Here is a 17,540-nt window from a genome sequence, read left to right on the forward strand (position 1 = left end):
TGCGTGAAAAAACGCTGCCCTGTTACATGTAATAGCAGGCTCAGCTCTTTCTTGTTTGTTGCATCAGATCGCACCGGATTGTACCAGATCTCGAATCTTGCATCAGAGCAATGAAATAATCAGCGCTTTTCGGTCCAGTAGATTTATTTCGCGGGTGAAAATAGAATATTCTTGGCAATGTAGCTGAGCTATTTAATTAACTTTTTATTCAAACCGGAAGAAGAAAATCCTGGAAATGAGGCTTGAGGTGAGAACGACCGAGCGGGCAGCTGGGCTCTAGATGTTAAAATTCCAATATGGCGGTTTTTCGTATAGTCTAACCTTTTTCTTAGCGGATTTTTGACACATTTTTTCTTCAGCCAGAAAATCATGGGTAAGTCTACGGAGGAAAAACTTTTTCGTTACATTAAGGCTGGGAAGCTACATCGCGTACGATCGCTTTTTAAGAAATACAAACCATCTTACTTAACTACTATTGTGGATCGTAAAGGAAGGTCTGCTCTGCATGCTTCTTGTCTTCTCGGAAATGATGCGATAATGAGGTTACTTTTGAAAAACGGAGCAGATGTGGAAGTTATAGACAGCGATGGGAATACACCTCTTCACTTTGCTTTGAAATACGCGACAGAAACTTCGCGGATTTCTGCATTCAATGACTTGATTGTACCGTTATTAAATTTATGTAGTCGTCAAGTTCTTGACATGAAAAATAGCGACGGAAAAACAGCAAGGGAATGTCTTAGTCAGTTAAAAAGAGCCTACTGTCAGCGGCGAGAGGAAGCAGAGGCTCTGAGAAAACAGCAATGGAGAATTGAAATGGAGGAGATGTCAAAACAGGAGGAGGAATTAGAATGGCAACGGAAGTTGCAGTTTGAAGCTGGTCAAGAAGATTTTTGTAAATACAGCGAGGAAGATTACCACGGATCAGCTCACGAGTCTTATGATGAATGGGTGGAGAGGATTGTGCATGAAAGGCGACAAAAGAAGGCTTCAAGTGAAAGAAAACAACAGAAAGAAGCAGAAAGGAAAAGATATGAGAAACAAGAAGAGGCAAGAAAGAGGACAAAAGAGCTTGAGCAGGAACATGAGGCTTACATGACGCAAATGTCAGTTGAACGTCAAAAATTAAAACTGGCAGCATCTCAGACTGAGTATGAAACCCAATGTCAAACAATCTTTGACAGTGGTTTAAGGACAGATCTTACGTTTACTGATATATCCTGGCCTGGAGAACTAGGTGATGCTACAGAAATGATCAATCTTATTGTTAAGTGGTCAGAAATGATATCGGAAGAAGAAGGAAGAAAGAAGTTTTTGAAAGAACAGCAAGTAAGGTGGCACCCGGATAAATTTCTGCAAAAATGCGGTAATAGACTCTATACTGGTGACAAAGAAAGGATTATTGAACAAGTTAAAAAACTATCTCAAGAAATTAATTCACTTTTAGATTGAAATATTATTCAAGAAAATAACAAAAGCATCAAAACCTTATGGGAGTTTAAAGTCAGTCAATATTAGTTAAGTGAGAGTTATCAATTAAAACAGCAAACTATTTTGTTATATATCTGGAAATTTTTTCTCAACAGCGTGTGCTCTCATTGGTTACTTCAAGGTCACATGAGATCTAACAATGAAACTGTTTCCTGCCAAAATCTCTGAGTGGGTAACATTGCAAAATCTATGATGTCAGAGGGTAACAATGTTACCTGCGAATGTTGACTGATGACTGCCGTTACAGCAAGGTTTAATGAATTTCCAGGTATACAGTGGAACCCTGCCTTACGGCCACCTCGGTAATACGGTCACCTCATTATTACAGCGTCTTTTTTTGCCACCTGGCAAAACGGCCATACATTTTCTTGTAAAAAACCATCATTCATACGGTCACCCTGCCTTCAGTACGGTCAAATTTTTGTGGCCCATTGGTGATTTATAGTAACAGGGTTTCACTTTATAACAAATCACTTAAAGACTGGTCCCTCGGGAAACTGTTAACTTTTTCCCTCAGGACCAGTCATTAAGCATTTATTAAATGATCAATAAATTCATCATTGGTCAAACAAAAACATAGTTTACCCCTCAGCATATTTTTACTCCACATTTTTAATAGTGTTTTTCAATCAAAGTGCTTTGATTAAAAATCTCTCACTAAAACACATGGAGCTTGCTGTCAGCCCCTTCCTGCCACTCTGTCTGCAGCCCAAAATTTGCAAGAGTTCTCTAGGTTTCTTGACAGGCCAGTGAAATGACATTTTCGTTCACCACAGACATAAATAATTATTATACTGTGTTTTTTTTCAAGAAGGTAGATGATGAACAAGTCTTTCTTTAGGAAGATCCATGGTTATGACACTTATCCATTTCAATTAGGCAGATTTAACAAAGACAACACAACAACAGTGATGACAGCATGTGTATTTCTGATGATCAATGGCAGAGCAGCAAATTAAGCACCTGAGGTCGTGTTCAGTTCACATATTTTCCTTGCTAAAACTACAATGATAATTGTATTGATAGATTTTAAAGACATTCAATGACTAGTCCAATTTTCCTTTTCAAGAAATTGTCCTGCTTGTGTTGTTAAAACAGCTCTAGTCTGAAGAGCAACCATTCCCTTGGCCCAAAAGCTGAGGACTTAGGAGGGAAGGAGGGTGAGGCATGAGTAATAACATGAGGGGAGTAAAGCCTCACCTCACTCATATTACTCAAATCCGATTCTGAGCATCCCAATCCCAATGGGATTCAAGGCCATCAGTTCAATGAATGACTTGCTTGAGTCTTATTCCAAGTGCCTAAAGTATGTAACTAGCAGTAACTGATGGTTAGGAAGTGCAGGTGAACATATGCAGTTACCTTAGAGATGTGATCGATGAGAACCACTTTCATAGGTGTGTGCGTGAATCACAGAAAGCCCTTTTTGTTCCAGTGTCAACAAAAGGAATCACGGTGCATCATGAATGTTAAATTGAACAACACAGTAAACAAGACTCATATTTAATTCAACGATTTTATTTACAGTTGCTTAGCTACAATCAGTCTTTAAATTGTGAGGAGCAAGGAGAGAGAGCTGCAGGCAAAGATACAATGAAAACAGTAATGAGTGACAACAACTCTCAATGCGAAAAGTTTACAGTCTTATTATACAAGCGGTTATTCAATCTGCATTCAATGACCAAAGGCCATTGAGATGCAATAGAAACTTATGAAAAAGCTTAGTTTACCACTGGAGTTTAAAGCTTAATTATTGAAGCTTTCAGATGACAAGGGATGTAACATGCTTGGAAACGTATAAAAATATAAAAACATGTGCCAAACCCTAACTGATGAATTAAGTACGGCAAAAGAGTGGCACCTAGTGAATCAATTTGATACAGCAGTTTTAATTTGGTGCGGCGAAAACACCAAACTTGATAGACACTTTTGTTTGCCTGCAAAAAAGCAGCTGACCAATTGCATGGTTTGTGCTATATATACTGGCTGTAGCAATGTTACTGAAAAAGGCTCATCTCTGCCACTCCACTTATAGTTAAAGTCCATTAATTTTCACAAAGTGATTTCCCTGTATATGTGGTAGTTATTTTTTTATCTCAGGTAAGTCTTACATTTCCTTTGTTTCAACGTTATTAGAATACATTACATGATACCCAAAAACAAATAAGAAAAACAAAAATTGCCTGAGATAAAAAATTAACTACCATACAACAAATGTACTCTTACAGACAATACAGATGTAGAAGTCAAATCAAAACTCATCCTGTGTTATTAACAAGGAATTGTTCACTGTGAGAGAGTTAATTGACTGTAACTCAAATGGTGCAGTTGAACAGGTGTGGCTTGAAAAAGATGCCACATGACTACTACATTAAATATCAAATTCTCTGGAAGTAGAATCAAGAAGTCACTGGAGGCTTAATTCCAGGTAACGGCCCTTTATATATTTACTATGAACATGTGTTTCTCTTGTTCAAAGTGTCTAGCTAGTAACTTTATTCAGCAAACTAGACTCTGCCACTACTGCTATAATTGCATACAGTCAACTCTCTCCAAGATGGACACCTTTGGGACTGGCACTAAGTATCCATATTAGAGAGGTGTCCGTCTTATAGAGAGTCAAATAAAGGGAGTAAAAAAAGGCAGAGACCAACTCTAAGTGTCCGTTTTACAGACGTGTCCATCTTATAGAGGTGTCCGTTAGGAGAGAGTCGACTGTATTTCACAACAAACTTTAATTTAGATTATTATTATAACAGCTGTAACAGAAACGAGTGTCCTTTTTTCATGTATAAAATTGAATTACAGAAGGTCAAACTTCTCCAAGACAGCCTCAGGGAAAGAGCTAAGTATATAACCATTTGCTTTGAGGTTAATATGAAAGTAAAATGTCTTCAGGGCAAAAAATTAATGGGCTGTTGTTGAGACATGAGGTAGCCATTCTCTATGAAGAGATTTGACTCGATTAACAAAAGTTACTGGTTAACAGAGGACAATTTATCATGGAGGGTTTAACCTTTTCTGGTCAAATCTTAGTAGTTATGCTGTATTATGACTTAGTAGGAGAATTAATAATGTAATTCTTACTGCCCTTGTCTTTTCAGTTTTGAGAAGAACTCAAAATAATTATCAAGATTCAAAGATTATGGTACTATTTATACTGTCTAGATATGGACTTCTAGCTTATAAACTATCTAAGAACTTTTGCATTGACTGAAAGTACAGAAAAGGAAAAAAAATGTTCTGTTTGCGACTTGAATGGTTGGACTACACATTTTATCCAGGATAATGCAAGGCAAGTACGATTTTGGAAACCCTTGCTGCAGCTTCAAAAAAGAAGGTTTATCAAAAGCAGGTTTATCAACAACTTACATGTGCATTATACTTTCTTGTACATTTCTTTGCCATCAGTGCACAACTACGATGTGAAAGTGCCTAATTCCACGTTTTGTGGAGGGGGAAACAACACAAGAAAACAACTTTTTTTTTCTTTTCCTGAACTTTGGTACACTCTTAAGAATTCAACCCAAGAAAAAAAATAACTTGCTGAAATTTGACGCACTGAACGAGATAGTGAGCGCGTTAAAGTTTGAAGCAGCGAGAATTCGCTTTTTAAGTGACGTTTTTGTAGCTGTCACTGTCATTGTTGCATAAGCTCCCATTTTTGGAGTGGCTTGAATGTGGAGTAAAATTGCTTCAAGTCCTTCACCAAGTTTGGTTAATGAGTTACCGGTATCTTTTCTTCTCATCCCAAATATGGTACTTTTGCGAAAATGACTATTGACCAGCATTGGACAAAGCAAAGATATGAGAGTTCAAGGTTTCACCTTTTTACTAGTTTATGTGTTGGTCCCTTTTGTGTAAAATAGGGTGGATTTCCACTGTCCTGTAATTTTTATGTGACTGCGTATCGTATGTGGATAAAAATATGTGCATATGCACATATTTTAAATTTAGAACAATACTTTGCAACAGTGGAATTACCAAACCTTTATGCTCACACTTGTGCATATGCTGGTGACTACTAATTTTAAACCAGCCGCTCTGTCAGTTTAGGATTTCAAAGTCCGAGAAAAATGAAATTAATGCAAATTCAGCCGTGTTTTCATCAGGTACAATATTACAACAAGTTATCACTTCTTAAATTTGCATGTTCTCATTTTTTATCACTATTTGACAGCACATCCAGCATAACTTTTATAATATTATTAATATGCATGAAAGGGGAGGTTACTCACAGGCAAAAATAAACAGTTTGTTACAATGAAGCCTTGATCATGGTTTCTTCTGTTTCAAATTGGTTACAAACATGTATGTATCCACTGCAAAATCTGGAAGATACATTTCCTGACAACCAGTAGACCAGTGTTATCAGGGGCGGATGGAGGATGTTGTGATAGAAGGGGCCTAGAGATATAGTATACAGTCACAATATGGGCGCAATAGTGCCCACCAGGACTGTGGACGGCACACTTTTCTTGGGAGTTTCAGGCACATGCTCCTCCAGGAAGATTTTTTGAGATTGAAATTCTCTGAGTGAGATGCAATCTAGTGCATTCTGGACTGTTAAATTTAGCAAATGCCTGGATTCCATATTGAACATGTAATGTGTAATAAAGGGGGTTGGGGGGCGAGGGCCCCAACCCTAAATCCACCCTTGGTTATTTTAAGAATACAGGTCATGGCAATTCTGTAACATGAATGTGGTCAGAAAAAAATAATAAAACTTGTAAATAAACAATTACTTTAAATAAATCTTAATATACAACCAAGAGGAAACTCTATCTATTTAATTTACAAAAAACCCTACTTTTTCAAGGCTATTAATAAAGTCATGTACTTTTTCAGTTATGAAAGAAATACCAGTAACTAAGGGAACAAGTCTGAAAAATCTAAAATGTGACTATAATAACAATAATTATGTCCTAAATATAACAGTTTTTTCACTCTCTTCTGTACAAGAATAATTATTTATTATCACATAATGGTTGTAGGTTTTTGTACCCTGTGAGCAGAGGCTACATTTTCGCTGTATGAGCTGGTGTGCGAAAAGTAGCCTCTGCTGACAACCGTTCAAATCTGTCCAAAAATCTGGATGAATATATTAAACAAACAGGTTTTTTCCTGTTCTTGACCAGTTTAGAGCTTTGCGTGAGTCTTGCGTTTGTCTTGTGTAGCAGATCAGAGTTCTTGTCGTAATTTTTTTATTCCCACGAAACTCGCGCCAATTGACAACGGACCTGACGATTAATTTTGCTTGTGAATCGTGTGACGAATTTCACGCATGCATGATAAAAAATTGAATGGTTGTCGGAAAAGGCTACTTTTCCCACAACAGCTGACAAAGCGAAAATGTAGCCTCTGCTCGCAGGGTAAGGTTTTTGATGCCTAACGTTCTGGAGTAAGCTCATAACTAATCCGTTGTTTTGCTTTTTCTTTGCAGTACTTCTTATGCAATGGCCAGTCTCTCTGAAAAATGTAATTGGGAAAACCAGGTTAAATAAGCCATTGGGCTAAAACAATAATTTATTATTATTATTTATGAATACATGAATAATTATTAAAACAAGATAATAATGTGACAAAACAGGGCAACTATATTATGTTGGTAACACTGTGCTTAAGTAAAATTCCTTATTCTCTGCAACACAACTGTACAAAATTAATGTAAAGGGTCCCACAAATAACATTATGAATGTATTCAGTAAAAACTGTTTAAGTGTCAGTAACACATTTTTTTACAGAATGAAATTTTACAAAAAATGGAGAGGGAAACTAACGATGAAAGGATGTAATGATTTAAATTTTCTGGAATTTTTTTTAATTATCATAGTCCCCTCAACTTTGCACAATGTGCCCATTTAAAGTCAATTTTGCCAAAATTATCATCCTTTTTGTTTTAAATTATCATGGCCAACAGCTACATTCACAAATTTCTCTTCCCCCTTCCCTTTGAAGTCAGATTGACTCCTTTTACACAATAAAGGTTATACTACAACATACTAGATAAATTATCAGAGAACGTAAATGGCATCCAAGTTAGAAGTAAAACTGAAAAATGGAAACAACATAGGACAAACGTTACTTCACAAAGTAATTTTTATTTTTGTTACATGTATGTGATTGCCAATACCATCAATTTTTATTATATCCTTTCACTAACTAAGATAATTTCAACAGTTTTAAGAATTTTGGCTGGCAAAAAATAAAATTCTGCAGAACATTTTGTTCTGCAGGGCTCCGAGCTGGTGTAAAAGTGATTCCCTGTGGGAATACATTAAAACTTACAATAAAAGACGTTAATTTTTCTTTTTTTTTCACTCACCTCCTGGCAAAGGGGACCACAGTATCGCACCTGTTGACATTGTCCACAAATGCTGAACTCCCGAAGCTACAAACAAATACCATCAAGAATTCATATATAAACATGTTCCCCCATACTTTTATTGTTGAGCATGATTGGGGCTACATTTTTTGTGAGACATGTAAATTAACTTTTTCTTTGGCAGGCAGACAATTTGTGGTATGTAAACTTGCCTTAAGGGCATATTGGTCACCCGAAGTATTGGCCATGTACATTGGATGAGATTTCAGGGAAAACGAATTACCCTTGGAGTGTGAACAGGTTAACCCTTTCACTGCCAAATTTAGCCAAAAGCAAATTTTGACCAAATTTCCAAATTTTATTTTGTGAAATTTTGAAAAACAAATAGCACCATTTGAAAGTACAGGCAGAGAGCTTTCATTTGAATAGTCACATCATGGGATTTTGTTTTGACTGGATCATGTGCGACCAAGATGGCGGGTGGAGAGTTAAACACGTGTTTGTATTGTAATTGAATAAGTGTGAATAAATGAACTTGAACTTGTCCGCAGACTCAAAAGTTAGAGTCACCTTGCAAAACTCCATCAAGCACTCTGCCAGTGAAAGGGTTAATCAACAGGAAACACTAACCTGTGAATTTATTATTCAATTTTCCATGAAACGCGAACTACCGGTACCTGATTTCTGTGTGAACCTGAAGAAATCGTTGGGAATTATTTGTGACACATGAAAAGTGTCAATATTATTACACACATTTTGTTCAAGGATTTTGCACAGGGGAATAGAGGACCCTCTAACAAGAAGACAATGAATGTGTGCAGGTGCTTATCAAGGTAAATAACAATCTAGCTTGGGCTTCATGAATAAGTGTGTGCCATGAACTCATGTGTCCTGACTAAAGATGAGTACATATAATCATGTATGTTCAGAGAGACAGTCTGACTGACTAAAATAGAGCTTCACTATAGTTACCTCAGTTTCAATTTTGCAACATGGTGGATAATGACATTCATAAAATGACAGTGAATCATCTGAAAAAGGGGAGAATAAAATGACAAACATAAAGGATTATGACAATTTTTTACATGTAGGTAATATCTAGTTTCCAAGACTTCTGATCAGTCATCTAAGCATGTTTTCTTTGACACGAAGAAATGTTTTTCACAAGATTACTGTGATCACATAACTTTTTTCCAGCAATCTTAGCAATAATAAAATTATGGAAACCAGCCATCAGAATCACAAGATTGACCAGAATATTATAATGTTGGAATATGAACCGATGGATTTTAGGGAACGCGTCCTAATATCGGCATCTGGTCTCACCGATTCCGATTTAATTGGCACCGATTTTTTCCGATTCCATTGAAGATCGGACCCGATATTATCGGTACCGAATGAAACAGAATCGGCAACGGGTCTCAATTCTTTATCGGGCCAATTAACATACTGACTCTAACATAGGTCATCAAAAATATCTGGCAGCTCAAATAACCCGTCACAAAAGCAGAAGTGTGAATGTTGTTTTTCGATGTACAAACACGTTAAATTTCCAATTTAAATGTTGTAGACCAGCAGATAAAGCGTTCCTTCTTATTATTAACCTTATCTTTCTTATAAATGTGTCTTGTTTGCACCGAAATTTAACGTCACAGTTTTGAACATTTGTTTGTATTTCCTACGACAGAGTATGACCAGAAAATATTAAATTTGTGTATCAAATGAGCACGAGAAGAAACAGCAGGTCATTCAATAACGCTGAAGAGCATCTTTTGAGTGGAAGATGGCGCAATGTACATTGCAAGTGTACGATCTCAGAATGATAATTTTAAAATAGCTTGGGTCCGTGCTAACCGGAACCCAAAACGCATGATTATAGGAATCTTTGGAGGAATAAACAGTTTAGGACTTTAAGCGAAAAAATAGAAAGAAGTCTGAACATCCACGACCAAAATGCAAATGTTGTTACCATGTTGTGTACTTTAACTGCTAAATTGCCCCAAGAAAGAAGAGGACATCGTCTGAGAATCAGGCTGCAAGTTGTTTATTGATTGCATATGAACTCAAAAAAGTGACTGATGGAGACGTTCAACTGGTTTTCTCTTTCTCGATTTTCTTTCCACTATTAAATTGAGTCGAACAGTCAACTTACCGGCTGTATGCACAGTTTGCTTTAGTTGAAAACTCCAATAAAAAAGGTTCTGATTTTTGTCAAAAAGTCAGCAACCTAGAGTCAGGTGCAAATTTTCCTAAGTGCTGAGAGTGGAAAGCAATTTCACGTGGCACCATGCTCAAGCTCACAGAACAGCAAAGTCGCTAAGCCATTCTCTCTTTGGTAGCCCCTGTATGAAACTTCGTTCCGTGTCTATTCCGTGACTCGCGAGTGTGGGAATCTTTGGGCGCTTTCTATTTAGGAAAAAAACCTTTTTACCGATTGGTAAAAAGTTGTTCCATTTGGTCGTAAACCCCGGTACGTCGCGGTGCCCGACGGTGGACCTGGAACTGGTACAAACTACGAGAAAGGTAAATGGAACACGACATTCCGTTCGGAAATTCCAACCGGGGAAACGGGACCACCTTTTAAGATTTTCCACTTTTTCTGGGAATTTTCCAGTGGGATGAACCGACGAAACGTGTTCCATTTACCGCCAAACCGGAAATTCCTGAAATTTTGACTAAATGGAAAGTGCCCTTTCAGTTCTGTTTGCTAATTCCCTGGAGACAATCTGACGCCACAATCTAATTGGTCAGTATTTTTTGCCTCAGATCGCATTGCACCTTACGTTTAGGATCGCTGAATGGAAGACTCAAATTTTCGTAAAAGTTTATCCGACCTGTGGTTTTATATTATCCATGGTTTTGTTCTCGCTCCGCTCGCTAGGAAACCTGTTGAGGTCTACTTGTAACAAGTCTATGCATCCAGTTGTGTTTCGAGAAAGTGAGTTCCGGTTCTGTTTTTGGATTTCATTGTTAGAAAGTATCGAGTAAAGAACACACTACCAACGTGCAAAGAAAGTAGTGTCTGATAGCCCAGGGCTAGTGGATTTTGCTATCGGGCTAGTGAATTCTGTTTTTAACTTGCCCGAAGGGCAAGTGATGTTTTTTGAGGAATTTGAATAACAGAAGAACTGTGAAATCAATTCTGCTCGTCGGCTAGTTGAAATGACGTTTGGGCTAGTAAATGCTAGGTTCAGCTTGCCTGAATGGCAAGCTGTAAAAATGATTTTCTTTGCACCCTGCACTACTCAGTAAGGTGTTTTGTTTGCTATGTATCAACGAAGAACAGTGGTGTTTTGCATCGTAATATTTAACTCCTTTTAATTTTCATAAATGTTATGGAGCAGCGTGGTGTTTGCGATCGACTGAAGGAAATACGTCTGCAAAACGTCGAAAATCACGTGTAGGCACGCATCAAATCAACAAACTCGAAACACAACATACAGGAACATACAATATTGTTATTTGTTAGATGGAGTAGGAAAAAGGTACAGTCGATAGAAATCACTTTGGAGTGAAACGACTCTTTCATCATTTGGTTTCGTGACACGCTTCATTTTATATATCACATAAAATTATATGACGATGACACATATGACCATCGGAATGACAACTGGCTCCGATTGAATCGGCAAAGTTTTTATCGTAATCGGAAATGGCAACTGGTGCCTATAGACCGGTACCGATTCCAATCAATCGGAAAATTAATCGGGTCCGTTTCCCATGATCGGGTTCCCTACTGATATTTGGACGCATTCCCTTACAAAAACTTCTAACTTAGCAACAAAAGACTCCTCCCCACCTTCTTCTGTTACTTGCTCTCCATTTGCATTATAATATTTGTAGTTTAAGCTCATGTAATTCTGTTCAAATAAAACAAAAAAAAACAATAAACCGTCAGGTGAAGGGCTTTCGCTTAATGGCAAAAAAGAGACATTAGGATCGTAACCTTTGCTAAAATTACCTACAAGAACAAACTGTTAATACTTAAGTCCAGAAAAAAAGGGAAAAAATGAGGAAGAAAAGAAAAAAGGAGCAGAGAGTTCTAGAAGAAAGAAGTAAAAAATTAAAAGTCAAGCTTGCTCTCTTTTTTTCTTTGTTCAAAATTTGCCTATTTAGCATATCTGCCAACAAATCGCTCTGTATTTGTATAACAGCTCTGCATTTTCCAAACATTTTTTCTACAGCAAACAAGGATAAATCAAAAACTCTACCAGAGAAAGTGCATGATGAAGGTCTACATCATAACTAGTTTAAACCCATCAACAATAGAAAATTTATTGATGGATGCAAGGAGGGTGCCTGGTGAAACCGAAAGGAGCTGCAAGCCAGCCTAGAAGGTAACCATGACAACCCTCTAAGCAGCACCCATCAGGCAAAGTCACACACAGTGGAGAAATGTGCAAATACTTACCAATCTAAGACAATTAACATCCAAAAGGGATAAATCTAGTACTGCACACGAAGGCAGGATGAGCAAAATGATTGACTTTTGCGAAAGTGCTGTAAAATTACTAAAACCCTGCTGATTAAGACCAAGACTGCCCGACATACGATAAGTAGTGGAGACCTCGTGTTTAACCTTGACTAAATTACATTTAGCCACATTACAAAATGTTTTGTCATCCCTCTTTTTTCCTTATCTATTTCCCCCATCAGTGAAGGGCTGGGGAAGATAATATATCTGTTGGCAATATTAGCTGGAAACACCTTGCACTTAAATAGGCATGTCAGTTGGTAAATTTTATGATTGAGTACAACCGTTTAAAAAATGTTGTGAGAAATACCTCATGTTCTGCATCAAATGGTGGCAATCTGGACACAGCCATCCAGTAAAGCCTTTGGTCTTCTCTCGGTTCACTTCCACAGTTGTTATTTCTGGAAGGAAAAAACCCTTGTACGTTATTTGAGGCTGACTAGACCCATGGCACTAGCACTGTCAACCAATCCAAGAGGAGATCAAATACAGAAGATAATAAAATAAACAAAGATCAAACCTTTCGGTACACTTTAACTGTACATTGGAATTTTCATTTGCAGAGGGCACTATACACAAATTATTCAATCGGTTATCTGGAAAATAGCATGTAAAAAAATGAGACATGGTCAATATGTGCAAGTCCAAATGAAGATGGATACATTAAGTGTATACAATATGCCGTGCATGTTAATAGCAACCTGTTGATTAGGATAGATACCAAAAAACAGACATTACCTTCAAGATGCCCCCAGTGGCAGACAGTGGAGTGGAGTACCGTAAAATTCCGAAAATAAGCCCCGGGGCTTATATTTTTCAAAGGCCCTTGAGGGGCTAATTTTTGGAGGGGCTTATATACGGGAGGAAATTTGCATTTCAAAATCCACTTAGCTTATACTGGGAGGGAAATATGCATCTCAAAATCCATTGGGCTAGCTTGAAGTTGGAAGGAAATTTGTGTCTGCTCAGTAATTTGCAATTGCAACAAGGTTTTACTGAAACTCGCCATGAAGCCACGTACATCTTTCTAAAACTCAGCCATGCAACTACATTATCTATATGGATCAAGGAAATCCAAGCCAAGAAGGAAGAATGAACTACGCCAACAGCAATAAACTGTGACACTTTTTGACTGCGATCATTTGGCACAAGTAATAGTTCTTTGGCAAATGCGAACATTTATGTGTTACTGTACAGTTTTTGCTTTGTTTTATTTTGAATCTGTTGGCAATTTCTGAGTATAAGCCCTGGACACTTTTATTTAGAGGGGTTGATACATGGAGGGGCTAATTTTTGGAATTTTATGTATGTTAATTTCTGGAAAACCTACAGTAATTCTATGTGTGCATTAAATTAAGTTATTGCTCACTAGGTAATTTTTGTATGTTTTTTATACTTACCCACTGTAACACCATTCTTGTGACAAACTCTAAAACCAGGAGCTACTCCACCACAATGTCTTTCCCTGACAAATGGAAGAGCAAATTGTTTTAGTTACTTAAAAATAATCAATAAAACACCATGCCATGTCATGTACTGTACGCTAAGTATGGGAGTTGCATGTGTCTGGTTATGGATTATGTTTGCAACAGGATATCATATGACATTTAAGTCCTTCGATTGCATCAAAATGTTCTCAAAAAAATGTATTATTAAGTTATTATTGTGAATGATTTAGATAGAATTGCTATAATAATCATATTAATTCAGAGAGGTATTCTTGTCACTGTTGGCAATATTATTTAGGAAAAATTGAGAAGTTATGCCCTCTTTAGTTTAATGGAAATAACTGAAGGTAAAATGACTTACCAAATATATTCATGGAAGTAATGTCCACTTGTCTCTTCCCGTGAGAGGTCAAATGCATAAGCAAAAATATTAGCTCCATTACCATCTTTGTTGACATCTACTTTTGCCTGACGACATCAAATGAGTTGGGTCAGTTAATACAATCATGTAATCTAGGACTCAGGATTTGACAAAAAACAAAACAGCACTACCTTGGCCAAGCTCCTAATTGAGAATATACATAAAAATTTAAAACACTGCAGTTTCAAGACAGTGTATCAAATATTGAAATTTTAAAGTTTTTGTCTTAGCTGATTGATAAACCGCATTAACAGGCCACCACTGAGAGACAAAAACCCCACTGCCCTTTGTGCATGAAATCCCCCTAAATAACATGAGGTGACTGTCATGGGAGATGAAGGACAGATCCAAATTTGGACAATTAACAAAATACATATCATACACCACCTGGGCATCCATTTCATAAAACAAGACCCTGTCTAGGACAAGAGACACATATATTTGTACAACCTGTTAAAGAAAGGGAGGTCAAAACCCAAAGCCCATGTAGCAGCAACTTCCTGTAAAGGCCAACTGAAGACATGCATCCCCCATCCTTCAGCTACCTATATGTAGCCACCTTGTGAGGATGTTTCACCCCTTCACTCACAAAAAGATTCAAATTTCTCTTTGTAAAATGCTTCAAAATAAATAGTACCATGTGAAAATTCTGCTGAAGATATTTCACTTGAACGGTAACATCACAAGATTTCGTCCACAAATCGTTAAAAAGTTTACACAGTGACAGATAATGTTACTTAAATCTCACCATTAGTGAAAGTATTAAGAAGGTCAATTTACTTAACCAGTTGCAAGCAAACTTTTGATGTCATTCTTCACCACTGATGCAGTATGGCTGTACGACAACTTTCTCTCAGGAGAAATATGGTTTTTCAGTCAATAACACAGCTGGCTGCTTGGAAGACTAGAAAAATCCAAGTATATGTATTCCCAACGTAACAGGAGTCCAACTTATGATGTTTTGGTCACTAGCCCAGATACTCTACTACTACTATGCTAAACAGGAGACTGGTGGGAGCGGAGGGTACTAAGCCTGGTTCATGTACAATTTCCAAGCAACAGAAGCCCTATTTCTACGAGATACAGTGTACTAACTACATGTATAGAGCAATCCATGCTTGAGTCACCAATAAGAGTGCAGTGCAATTTTTTTATTCAGGACTAACCTCAAATCTAAACCTTTTCACAAGATGGATGTCTTTTTCATCTAGCAGAGAAAACTTGTGCTGCAAAATGAATTAAAGAAAAGTTTGTTGTGGAACTGCAATAACATTACAACAACAAAAATTGTAAATAATATGTTGTTTATAAAAAGTCTGTGAAATGTATATGACTGCCATGAATGAATATATCATGTATATCAAATGTGTTTTTATTCAAATGATTTATACATGTAACAGCCTATTCCACAAATACAGGTTGCAGAAATCAAATCACAGTGTCTTCCCAGGATATTGTACACATTCATCTACAATGAAAGAGTTAATGGTTATTTCAGTGGTCAAAAGATTGGTGACTTTTAAAAAATGACTCGCCATATACACCTAGAGCAGCCTACTAAAATGAGAAAAGGCTTGCTTGAAGTAGATTGAGTCATAAATCAAGGGTGTTGTTCACTACAACCCTAGTACATTAACTCTTTAAAACCGAACAGTGACCGACATCAATTTTCTCCTAACAATACCCATATTGGCCACTTTAAGGTTGGGCAGGAGACGGGGTCGAGATGGTTGTCAAAGTGCATTGTGGGACTCACTGTTTGGGGGACAAATTTGGCGCCATGTTGAAAATGCATCGCCCAAAACAGTCCCACAGTGCAATTAACAACCATCTCGACCCAGTCTCCCGTGCAACCTCAAAGTGGCCAATATTGTAAAGAGAAAAGGTCATAAGAATGAATAAAATGAACACCAAAAAGAAAATGCTTTGATCCCTATCCACTAATCTATAAGGAAATGTACATTATGTATGAAGATCAGTCTGAAGAACTTGTATGTGAGTATTGGGGCTTAAACAGTTAAACTGTGTGGAAATGGGTGATCCTAACACTGAAAATATAGGATACAGGTGCAGTTTACTCTATTGTGAGTTATTATCACTGTCATGCATTTCCATTGATTACATGGTCTACTCATGATTCCATTATAAGCACGTGCAAGCTCACAAGATTTACATGTTCCCGGACCCCTTGCAAGCAGAGCCTTCTTCCTGATTTAGAAGGAGACAAGGAAGCTGTGCCTGAATTGCGTCAAAGTTTTGAAGTCACAGTAGCACACTTGACCATTCAATCTTTTTTTCTCTAGTCAAACTGATTTTTTTCGCATGAGCATCTATTGTACCAAGCCATAGCTATCCTGGGTTTAAAATTTGATTCATGCAGGGTCTTTCATGAGTACACCATAATCGAGAAAGTGAAAGAAAAGCTCTGCTAGAAGGATGGTTTCTGAAAAGCTGTACCTCCACTCAACGCTAATACACTCAAAATGGACATGTAAATACAATTGAAGCTCTCGAAAGCGACCACCTCAGAAATTCAACAAAAAAGGTTGTAACTAGAGCTGGTCACTTACAAAAATGAGCTCTCATAAGCAACCTCATGGTAAAACAATAGAGGGTAGTTGCTAACGACAGCTTCAGAAACTCATAATTCTGGGAGTGGATGTTGCTATGCAGGCTGTAAGTGGTCGCTAATGATATAACCTTGAATTTTTCCAAATACAATTACTGCACTGTACAAGATCTTTATCAATGGGACATCAGCACAGTGTGCAGATTCATTAAAGTGTTGAATTATAAAACTAAGACTCTGAGTGGTCAGTTACGAGAGCTTAAAAACAAAGGAAAAGTCCAGTTGGGTAATCCCCAAAAGTCATCACGGTCCCCTTTGGGAGTGGTGGCTTACGAGAGCTTTTCATTACAAAGTTAAAGTTCTGGAGCTGGTCGCTCATGAGAGTGGTCGTAAGGAGAGTTTCAACTGTATCAGCTAAATGTCTATAGCCTAGGAACAGAGGCCCTTGGATCTTTCTAGCAAAAGGAATTTTTTTTTTTCAAATTTTCCCTGCTCCCAGCGTATGCAAATACTAAATTAGTATCAGTAAATACATCCTCAGTCATCGTATTATCATCAAACATCTCAAACCAAGTCGGCCTTCTGACTTGTAAACATGAGACAAGATAATGCAGATGCATGCAATGATGTAAACTTGATTATAAAAGTCAAAATCTTATGCTTAAGAAATTACATGTAGATATGTGCAATGCATTCACTAACTAAGTTTAGTAACTTAGACGAAATCAAACCTTCGAAGACTAGAAAGTGTATTTTAGTATTACTTGAAGCACGTTGTGTTCGAAAACCACCCTTCCTCCAGCGTACGTACA

The 17,540-nt window shown here is 37.3% G+C and overlaps 2 protein-coding genes across 2 annotated transcripts in view; one reads left to right on the forward strand and one right to left on the reverse strand.

Annotated features, from left to right (window-relative positions):
- The first annotated feature begins 69 nt into the window (after positions 1-69).
- LOC140937331 (NF-kappa-B inhibitor-like protein 1) lies at positions 70-1,560 on the forward strand. The gene has a single exon (XM_073386879.1). The coding sequence runs from the start codon at positions 370-372 to the stop codon at positions 1,450-1,452; it is 1,083 nt and encodes a 360-aa protein (XP_073242980.1). The 5' UTR covers positions 70-369; the 3' UTR covers positions 1,453-1,560.
- A 5,256-nt stretch (positions 1,561-6,816) lies between these two features.
- LOC140937709 (zinc finger MYND domain-containing protein 19-like) overlaps positions 6,817-17,540 on the reverse strand; it is a 10,993-nt gene continuing 269 nt past the window's right edge. The window contains exons 2-10 of the mRNA XM_073387274.1: positions 15,326-15,385; positions 14,100-14,206; positions 13,691-13,755; positions 12,811-12,886; positions 12,601-12,691; positions 11,616-11,676; positions 8,789-8,847; positions 7,817-7,882; positions 6,817-6,960 (exon numbers count right to left, since the gene is read on the reverse strand). Of these exons, the coding sequence (XP_073243375.1) occupies positions 6,880-6,960; positions 7,817-7,882; positions 8,789-8,847; positions 11,616-11,676; positions 12,601-12,691; positions 12,811-12,886; positions 13,691-13,755; positions 14,100-14,206; positions 15,326-15,385 (666 nt within the window). The 3' untranslated portion in view covers positions 6,817-6,879. The remainder of the gene's footprint in view (positions 6,961-7,816; positions 7,883-8,788; positions 8,848-11,615; positions 11,677-12,600; positions 12,692-12,810; positions 12,887-13,690; positions 13,756-14,099; positions 14,207-15,325; positions 15,386-17,540) is intronic.

The sequence above is a fragment of the Porites lutea genome, chromosome 5 (genome assembly GCF_958299795.1).
Source record: "Porites lutea chromosome 5, jaPorLute2.1, whole genome shotgun sequence".
Classification (NCBI taxonomy): Eukaryota; Metazoa; Cnidaria; class Anthozoa; order Scleractinia; family Poritidae; genus Porites; species Porites lutea.